The sequence below is a fragment of the Denticeps clupeoides genome, chromosome 20 (genome assembly GCF_900700375.1).
Source record: "Denticeps clupeoides chromosome 20, fDenClu1.1, whole genome shotgun sequence".
In the NCBI taxonomy this organism is placed as follows: Eukaryota; Metazoa; Chordata; class Actinopteri; order Clupeiformes; family Denticipitidae; genus Denticeps; species Denticeps clupeoides.
Genome location: NC_041726.1, coordinates 13,497,592 through 13,507,657, shown reverse-complemented (window position 1 = coordinate 13,507,657; position 10,066 = coordinate 13,497,592). Strand labels below are relative to the sequence as shown.

The 10,066-nt window shown below is 41.2% G+C and overlaps 1 protein-coding gene across 4 annotated transcripts; it reads left to right on the top strand.

The window, feature by feature from the left end:
• The first annotated feature begins 374 nt into the window (after positions 1-374).
• Positions 375-8,522, top strand: lrrc71 (leucine rich repeat containing 71). Of its 4 annotated transcripts, XM_028964439.1 has the most exons (16): positions 375-584; positions 1,364-1,402; positions 1,482-1,595; positions 1,717-1,830; positions 1,952-2,027; positions 3,559-3,633; positions 3,847-3,915; positions 5,054-5,201; positions 5,937-6,020; positions 6,124-6,198; positions 6,766-6,858; positions 6,959-7,037; positions 7,153-7,208; positions 7,372-7,576; positions 7,737-7,828; positions 8,180-8,522. In XM_028964439.1, exons 1-14 carry the CDS (start codon positions 500-502, stop codon positions 7,396-7,398), a joined length of 1,134 nt encoding a protein of 377 aa, XP_028820272.1. In that variant the 5' UTR covers positions 375-499; the 3' UTR covers positions 7,399-7,576; positions 7,737-7,828; positions 8,180-8,522. The 4 variants fall into 4 exon arrangements, with proteins under 4 accessions (XP_028820272.1, XP_028820271.1, XP_028820274.1 ...); XM_028964438.1 differs by lacking the exons at positions 7,372-7,576; positions 7,737-7,828; positions 8,180-8,522 and having other exon boundaries at positions 7,153-7,306; XM_028964441.1 differs by lacking the exons at positions 7,372-7,576; positions 7,737-7,828; positions 8,180-8,522 and having other exon boundaries at positions 6,956-7,037; positions 7,153-7,202.
• The last annotated feature ends 1,544 nt before the right edge of the window (positions 8,523-10,066 follow it).

The window sequence follows — 10,066 nt, the reverse complement described above, 5'->3', positions numbered from 1 at the left end:
GGTCACAGTTTGTATAAAAAAAAAATTCTAAAACAGTCAAAAAATATCGAATTTAAAACTTTTAATAAAAACTATGAAAGTAGTTCATGTTCAATTGTTTAGATGATTGAATGTTTTAGTGGTTGAGTCTGCTGTGCGGTTATTTCACACTACGTCTCCTGTCTCTATGATATTTTCATAATTTCCGACTTCAACGTCTATCGGGTCCGGATTGGTGGGGACAGCTGATCTCAGATCGGTGTGTGGACTGGCCAGCACAATCAGTGCGGAGGTTGGGTAGATCGTCCTGATCCCAGGTCAGCACCGGGCTTCATTACCATAGCAACAGACGCGGCGACAGCTAGCAAGTCCATAAATTAAATGTAAATGTTTATTTGTTAAATAAACAGCCGATACAGAGACAAACCAGCGAAGTGACTAACAACTAAGTAACTAAGTGGGCGTTTTAATAAACCTCTATAACGCAATAAAGGTTTAAGTCAGTCTTCTCTGAACAGTGATGAAGAAGAAAGCAGAAAAGGTTTCTAAGGATAAATCGGAAAGAGACAGTACTGGAGTGGAAGGCAGCCGTTCAGCAGGAGTTGGTAGGAGATTTCTTGTTGCACAGACGGTGGAGGAGCTCTTGCCCTTTTCTAAATGTAGACGTTCCAATAAATGCTGTAAATGTCCCACCTCGTGGGACTAATAAAGGACAATCTTATCTTATGGCGATGTTTACATTTACATTTACAGCATTTATCAGACGCCCTTATCCAGAGCGACTTACAATCAGTAGTTACAGCAACTTAGGGTTAAGTGTCTTGCTCAGGGACACAATGGTAGTAACCCGGGCGAGTGTGTTACCCACTAGACTACTACCACCCTAAAAAAGTGGCAAAAACCTGGTCAAAGTGTTTGGTAAGGACATGGCTGTCATTGTTACTGCAAGTGAATTCAGATCCTTCATTTCTCAATGGAGCGGCTGAACCATGTTCGGGTCTTATTATCTTATTAATGACGTGTTTTTGCTACTTGGGGCATTTCTCCATTACTGCACCTCCTCTCGTAGGACTTGCCTGGAAAGTATGTCACATTTAGTTTACTTAAGGAACAAAATGTCACCAGAAAGGCGTAAAATGGGTTGAATCATCTGAGAGTGTTCAAGTATACACTCTGAAATACCACACCAGCATACCCTTTTGCCACTTTTTAGCCTTATTAAACCAAGAGGTGAACATGCTCTCCAAAACATTAAAACCCTCAATAGTGCCTATATCGTCAGAATAATGAACACTAGCCATATATGTCCTTGACATTTACAATGCTTTAATTATATGTTTATAGCTTTTTATTATATGTAGATTTGTCTTCATCTCTGATTTAGGGATGAACAATCATGAAAGGTCTCCACTACAAAGTATTGGTAAGAAAAATACATTTTGATCTTGTTCTCAATTAGTTTTCATTCAGTACATTCAGTCTCATTGTATCTTTCCCCACAGATGACTATCAATGTTCTGGTAATTTAGAAATAGACTTACTGGAACTTGGAAAACTTTTGTGTGTGAAGGAAATATCTGACTTAACCCCAATGTCCCAAAAGGGGGGGACACTAGGTAAGACTCTCACTGATCATCAGGTCTTAAATAAGATCAATTAGTGTCAAGGAAAGAACTACAAAGGTGCTTGGAAGAAACTATATCAGTAATGAGTTTTCACCATTTTTCCAACACCCAGAAGGCAACCAGTCACTGGTTAACTTTGAGAAGACAAGATGGTGCCCTAAACCCTGGCTCCATGTTGAACTGGAGACTGATGATCCCCGCAGTGTTAACCTGGTAAAAGTGTTTGGTAAGGACATGGCTGTCATTGTTACTGCAAGTGGATTCAGATCCTTCATTTCTACAAAGCAATCAACTGCATGAGCCCTCAACGGAGCGGCTGAACCCTTTCATTTTCTCTGACACTACAGGGTGGACGTTGGGTGGAATGATGGTCAAGGTCTTTAATAAAATCCTGCCCTCACTGGACTACCTGAAGAGTCTACAGTAAGTTTAAATGAAGCACCCAAGACTGATATAACATAAAAGTGCAAATGTACATATTTGCGTTTAGCATGATAATGCTACATTAAACAAAAGAGGCTAAAGCAATGTTTTAGTTGCCATCCATTGCGAAAGTTCTTCCTTTTCCATCTTTCCGTCTTTGTGTAGACACCCAGTAAAAATATTTCTGTGATTGTTTTTTGCCATTTACAGTATTGTTCAAAATAATAGCAGTGCAATGTGACTAACCAGAATAATCCATGTTTTTAGTATATTTTTTATTGCTACATGGCAAACAAGTTACCAGTAGGTGCAGTAGATTCTCAGACAACAAGCAACACCCAGCATTCATGATATGCACGCTCTAAAGGCTGTGCAATTTCTGTACAAACATTTTTGTTTCTAGGATTTAGCAATCCTGTTAATCACACACTCGCCTATGAACCAGAAGACCCAGGTTCAAACCCCACTTACTACCATTGTGTCCCTGAGCAAGACACTTAACCCTGAGTGTCTCCAGGGGGGACTGTCCCTGTAACTACTGATTGTAAGTCGCTCTGGATAAGGGCGTCTGATAAATGGCGTAAATGTAAATGTCAACCAACTTATGGCACCTTTCAGCTGTTATTCCACTCCATGATTCTTTAACAACATTCCACAATTCATTTACATTTCTTGGTTTTGCTTCGGAAACAGCATTTTTGATATCACCCCACAAGTTCTCGATTGGATTAAGGTCCAGGGATTTGGCTGGCCACTCCATAACATTAATTTTATTGGTTTGGAACCAAGACTTTGCACGTTTACACCCATTTCAAGGGCATGTCCTCTTCAGCATAAGGCAACATGACCTCTTCAAGTATTTTGACATGCAAACCGATCATGATCCCTGGTGTGCGATAAATAGGCCCAACACCATAGTAGGAGAAACATGCCCATATCACGATGCTTGCACCACCACGCTTCACTGTCTTCACTGTGTACTGTGGCTTGAATTCAGAGTTTGGGGGTCGTCTCACAAACTGTCTGTGGCCCTTGGACCCAAAAAGAACAATTTTACTTTCATCAGTCCTCAAAATATTCCTCCATTTCTCTTTAGGCCAGTTGATGTGTTCTTTGGCAACTTGTAACCTCTTCTGCACATGCCTTTTTTTAACAGAGGGACTTAGCGGGGGATTCTTGAAAATAGATTAGCTTCACACAGACGTCTTCTAACTGTCACAGTACTTACAGGTAACTCCAGACTGTCTTTGATCATCCTGGAGCTGATCGGTGGCTGAGCCTTTGCCATTCTGGTTATTCTTCGATCCATTTCATTCATATTATGAATGCTGGGTGTTGCTTGTTGTCTGAGAATCTACTGCACCTACTGGTAACTTGTTTGCCATGTAGCAATAAAAAATACACTAAAACCATGGATTATTCTTGTTAGTCACATTATTGCTATCATTTTGAACAATACGGTATGTTACTTCACAGTGTTGGTCGTGTGTTGTCATTGCTGAATTAAGAATCCTTCTGTGCACTGTTGCAGTTTCTGGAGGGTGGGATTAACAGAAGAAACACTCACCTCTTTGAAGACAACAATGTCTCTGTGCACAAACCTCAGGTAATGCTGTGTGTGTAATGTTGGATTGTGAGTGACGTGTCCCATATGGTGCATTTTGGATTTACGCTATTTTGTTTAAGGCCTTTTGTTTCATGTGGGTGATATTTGTGAAATGCCATAAAAGTACACCACTTCCTCTCTGTAATCCCTTGCTTTAGTAAGATCTCAGGGATGTCTTACTTATTGTAGACTTGATCCTTTACTCTGTGTCAGGACGGTGGTGATGGAAGGGAATCCGCTTCAGGAGCAGAGCTTCCATCTCTTTATGTCTAAAGACAGCACGTGAGTCTGCATGTCACTTTCTTACTCTTTCTGAGATGCAATTCACACACATTCCCTTTTATACTTTAGCTGTTGTTGGGACAAGTCGAGATCCTCTACTCTTACATACTCTAAATAACTGAAAGTGGGTAAGTGAAGTGGTTGTCATTGTGAAACACTGCGGGACAACACGCGGTGACACAATGAAGTGTGGGGGACGGTGTGTTGCTCAGTGACACTTTGGCGGCAACCTTCTGATTAGGGGTCTGCTTCCTAACCTGCAAGGCCAGCACTGCCCGTGCAGTAACTGCATAGCATTTGAGGAGCAATGTCACTTAATACAAATTACAGAAAGAACAATAAAAAATGCAATTCTAAAAAGCGAGCATTAACATACATAGACACAGTACCTAGTACATCTAACAGGAAAACACCTTAAAGTGAAATAGAAGTGATTGTCATTGTGAAACACAGCACACGGTGACACAACGAAATGTGTCTCCTGCTTTTAACCATCACCCTTGGTGAGCAGTGGGCAGCCATGACAGGCGCCCGGGGAGCAGTGTGTGGGGACGGTGCTTTGCTCAGCGGCACCTTGGCGGTTCGGGATTCGAACCGGCAACCTCCTGGACACACCTACTCATGTTTTTTTTTAACATTATGCTTTTTGTTTTTACATAAAACAAAACTGAAACAAGACTATGAAATAACACGTTATGCAACTAATAAAAAAAATTAGCAAACAAGAAAAATTTTGAACATTTGATTTTTTCCGAATCAGGGAGCTTTTGCTGTGATGTCAGCATTTCTCTCCACCACCTTTTCTCTTCCATCCATCCTGAAGGTTTTTTGCTGAATACTTCCTTAGAGGGTGATAGTAGGGGTTCAAACCCCACTTACTACCACTGTGTCCCTGAGCAAGGCACTTGAGTTTCTCCAGGGGCATTTGATAACTGCCATTAATACAAATCAAAATTTTATCATTCACTCATGTTAATGAGCATCTCATGAAGCGGCTTTTGATAAGGACAATAAAATCAGAGTAGGTGTGTCCAAATTTTTCACTGGTAGTGTATGTTGACGTCTTTTTCCACCTTTTTTTTTTCCAAGATCCATGACAAATTAGATGTTTTTTATACCCCATCTTTGTTCACTAAAGGTTGGCTCACCTATCACTGCGCCACAATCACATTGGGGAGGAGGGAGCCCGTCTGATTGGCTCAGCCCTTTCTGCCAACAGAAACCTTCTATCTCTCAATCTGGGCTTCAACTTTATTGGTGATGCAGGTGCCAGACACATTGCAAAGGTAAAGCATTTACAGAGGGCCTTTGGCTTTGGTGCTCGGCCTCGCGGACGTAATTATAGTTTGTTTGAACGCCTTTGTTTCTGTGCTTGTGTCACCAGTGTTTCACACAAGGTGACCAAATAGTCCAGCTATGGAACTACATGGGGTTTTACAAACCCTTTAACAACTGTATGGCTTCTCTGCTTGACTGGTTTATTGTCTTGATTGAAAGACACATGAAGAATGACAATTGGTTATTAATTATTGAAAAAGCTCTTTGTTCTTGTTTGTTTTTTTCTGTTCATTGTGTTGTCACCTGGCCTCTGTTGTGTATACTATGATTATTTTGTTGCTTTTGTATTCTGTCTCTATGAGGGAATGGCATTTATTTGTCACACTGCTGAGTACAGAGACCTCGGAAAGCCATGCACTTTTTTTTATATCCAAGAACAAGACAATGAACTTTTGGTTTGATTCGTTCATATTTTTAATACATTTTGAATACACAATATATTTTTCATTTTCAATGGCTTTCCAATGGATCTATTCCCACGAATAGTTCTGTATTTAAAAATAGCTTTAGTGAGCTTTTGAAAGGAAATGTTTCTGTGCCTTTTGATCACTCATAATGATTACATTTATTCTATTATACTGACCCAGTGCTAAAACCACACCAATACAGCTTCTCAGTAAATTTGTATTGTCATTTATGTTCAACATAATCATTTTTCCAATTCTGACCCTTAATGTTTTTAGGGCCTTCGTTTAAACCGGTCCCTGCTGTGTCTCTCCCTCTCTAATAATGGCATAGGAGATGCTGGTGCGGCCTCCCTGGCTGAGGTGAAGTAGATGCTGCTTCACGCTACCTAGTGCCCTCAGCCTGTACTACTTATGCCTCCGGATTGTGATATTAGATTCACCGTTATCGCCTCTGTTCTCCCAGGTACTGGGACCTTTTCCACTGACCCACGAGGAGGTCGTAGAGAGACGGAAACTGCTGATAAGCATAGTTCACCCTGTGAGTGAGTTCAAATTACTCTGATATGGCTGTACTGTCCCCTGTACTGATATGTATCCACAGCATCCCCTGAAACAGAGTGCCTGCTGTCTCACATGGTAGCGGTAGGAAGACAATCCGAAGAGAATTCCATAAGTAGACACGGTGCTCATAGTCAACTTGGCACTGATGCGAAACAACCTGACTTGAATTACTTAACCCCCTAGTGAACGCTTTTCACTACACTCATCTTCCACTTTAAATGTGGACATCAGATGCTGTGAAATAGGAACAACAGCACTGATGAGTTTCTTATTTATAATAAGAAGTACCCCTGTTCATAATACACAAATATACATCCAGCAGCTATTCTTTGGTTAGAAATTGACCACTGAGGAAGCACTAGAAAAAACAAAAAAACAAAGAAATGAAAGGGAGCAAAGAAGATTTAGAATTAATGCAGCAGACTTTCAGCAGAAAGTTTGATTGTGAAAGGTTTTGACAGGGAGGTACTGCCACTGAATATTTTAGGCCCTTTCGACCCTCGTGTAAACTCAAATTCCAAAGATGTGCTCTTCCCCACCCCAGGCTACTCCTGCTGACCACTTACTTTCAGAACCCAGCAGCTCCTCTCTGGACCTCACTCCCAGGAAAGAGACAAAGAGTGGCCCTAAAAAGAAGGTAATCTTCTGTCTTCGGTTTAAAATCTTTTAGCAGACTGATGTGAATCAGTAAATGACAGATAAAATACTAGTGTGGTAACGCTGTGATTTTTAAGTAGGAGATGACCAAAAAAACAATCTCCAGTCAGACACCTGGAGCCACGGCAAAGAAGGATGAGCAAAAGGTTTCCAAGAAAGGTGATATATATCCTAAATATATCTCCGTTCCATGTAGGTGGCTCTTAATGTTGTACTTTTACTTTATGCCACTTGACCAAGTGTTTATGGGCTTTTGCGTTCTTTTCTACCAAAGGTCGAGGAGGGAAGAGTGACGGGAAAGATCGAGCACAGTTTATAACAGACCATGAGGCAAGAAGAGATTTTCTTTACGTTTATACTTGCATTCGTTTTTATTCAAAGTGGAATTTTAATTAGGTTGAAACCCTACACATTTACATATTTTTCATCTTTCCCCTCATCTTTTTTTGTATTTGTGTAATTACAAGAACACATCCTGTCTCCCTGCTCTCAGCTCACACATCTTCAAAACATGCTTTAAAGCAGCTCAATATGTGATGCATCCCAGGAAACTCTGCCGGAGAAAAGCAGTGCAGTTGAATCTCAGCTAGCAGAGGTGCCTGAACCAGTCAATCCACTGCTGGATCCTGGTGTGGTCCATAAAGACGGAAAGGTCATCATGCCGGGAAACGCTACACTCACATCTCTCAACCTGTCAGGTCTGCCTGTGTCTCCCGTGTCTCTCTCACTTGCTCACAGGTTTTCATAATGGCCAGTAAAGTTTCTGCTCAAAGGCCTTAAAAATGGATTAAACATGGGCATCTATGCTTTCTGCTCACTAATGAATACAGACTTTGATCGTTTCTTTTTTCTTTGTAGGGAATAACCTGACTGAGCATTCACTGCTTCTCTTTTTGTCCTCCTTACGAAGTCAGGGTGAGGGCGTGGGTCTGCTTCGTCTCTCCCTAACAGTAAGTCCACAGAGTTAACGAAGGCCAGAGGGAGCGCTTTCTCTCTTAACAGCAGGGCTAGTGGTCTAAAATTGGTCGCTGTCCAAGAATTGAAATTGAAAGAAATTCAACTTTTGTCCTGTCAAGAACTTTGGAGAGGGAGACTGTGCAAAATATGGGCATTTATATGACAAGCGCACTAAGCAACATGTGCAAATAGTATATACAGTGACGACAGGAACATTTTGGGGAAATTGTCACAATTGTTTAAATCCATGGCATTTGAAGGATGCCATGTGACTATGCAGGATGCCATGTGACTATGCAGCAATGTTTTTCACACAACTAAACTTTTCTTTTTGTCTTATCAAGAGAAATCGATTCCTGGTCAGCTGTGAGCCCTTTCTAATGATCGAAGAAATAATGGCTCTTCGAAACCCTCTCAGCAGAAGTGCCTCAAGTCAAGAGAATGATGAAAGAAAACTGACAGAGTAAAGTGCGGATATTGATGATGGTAATTTTCCTACAGTAGCCACTTCAAATTATTTTACATGATGTGTCTGTACGAAGGCTGCGTTTAGCAATGTGGCCTTAGCTACTCCAAAGTCGCGGGCTTTCCCCGTGTTGGTGCGGGATTCCTCTGGGTATGCATGTACACTTAATGATTACTTTTTGAACAGTTGGGGATGCTGCTCGAAATCTGAACTTTAGAATCTAGGACATACCCTGCAATGTGCCTTTCTGGGGGTTGGTGGAATTGTCCGAAATTTTCCAAATGAATGTGTTAATTGTTGCAATTAACCTGTTAAAATAAATGAACACAATTAACAAATAGATTTCTTTGTGGAGTCTGATCTATGACACTGATGCAAAGTTTATAGTCGCCATGGGATTTATCTTTTGCGTGCACTTTTTCATTATTTTCAGATAGGCCTTAAAACACAGGATCAGACGTTACCAAATGAAAATATTTAAATGCACACACTACCATATAATGCAATCATAAGTATGAATTGTAATTAATTAATTGCAAAATGTGCAGTTAAATCAGTATTTTGAATCAATAAATATTGCAGCAACTGTGCACAGACGAAGAGACGTGAGATGAATTAAACATTTCTGAGCCCATCATTTGAAGTCTTGATTTGCCACCAACGCTTTGATTAGTATAATTAGTGAGTTGTCTCAACTTCCCTCTTCTTCGCTGTGTACGTTGTCTTCCATTCACCTGCTTTCCAGAATCATGGGCGTGACCCCATGTTGTCAAACCAAACAATAGAAACTCTTCTCTCATCCTCCTCCACAGATCAAGCCCATTAGATCAAGGGCAACTTGCAAGCAAAACTTTTGCATCTGAAAGCTAAATTGACACCAAAGAAAATCTGATTCAAGAGCAAAAATACCAGGTGAAAGTGAAGAACTGCAGCACAGCACACGGTGACACAACAAAATGTGTCCTCTGCTTTTAACCCATCACCCTTGGTGAGCAGTGGGCAGCCATGACATGTGCCCGGGGACAGTGCTTTGCTCAGTGGCACCTTGGCGGATCAGGATTCAAACCGGCAATCTGATTACTTCCTTAACTGCTAGGCCACCACTGCCCCAGGTCTATAATTAAACCCAAAATTAATTGTAAAGGAGAACTTTTTTTCATCGTGCTGTGAGAATAGGGGGCAGTGGTGGCCTTAGGGGCAGTGGTGGCCTAGCATAGGGGGCAGTGGTGGCCTAGCGGTTAAGAAAGCGGCCCCGTAATCAGAAGGTTGCCGGTTCGAATCCCGTTCCGCCAAGGTGCCACTAAAGTGCCACTGAGTAAAGCACCGTCCCCACACCCTGCTCCCCGGGCGCCTGTCATGGCTGCCCACTGTTCACTCAGGGTGATGGGTTAAATGCAGAGGACAAATTTTACTGTGTGCACCGTGTGCTGTGCTGCTGTGTATCACATGTGACAATCACTTCACTTTACTTTAAAAAAAATAATAATTCTTATATTTTTTGTTTGAATAAGAAAGACCTCCATAATCCCACAAAACTTCAGTATCAGAGGAAGACAATACAAAATCACATTCTTAGACCTAATACTAACCACCTGCATGTTCTAATCTTTTTAAAATCCACAGTTTAGTTACTCACGCAACATACATAGATTTGCCCGCCATACATGTTCAATATTGAAAGAAAACGCTTTTATTTCCATCGGGCCCGCGGCGTGTTTGACTTTTATTTTGATACACGGCTGTAGAAATGACGCCACTTCCGCTC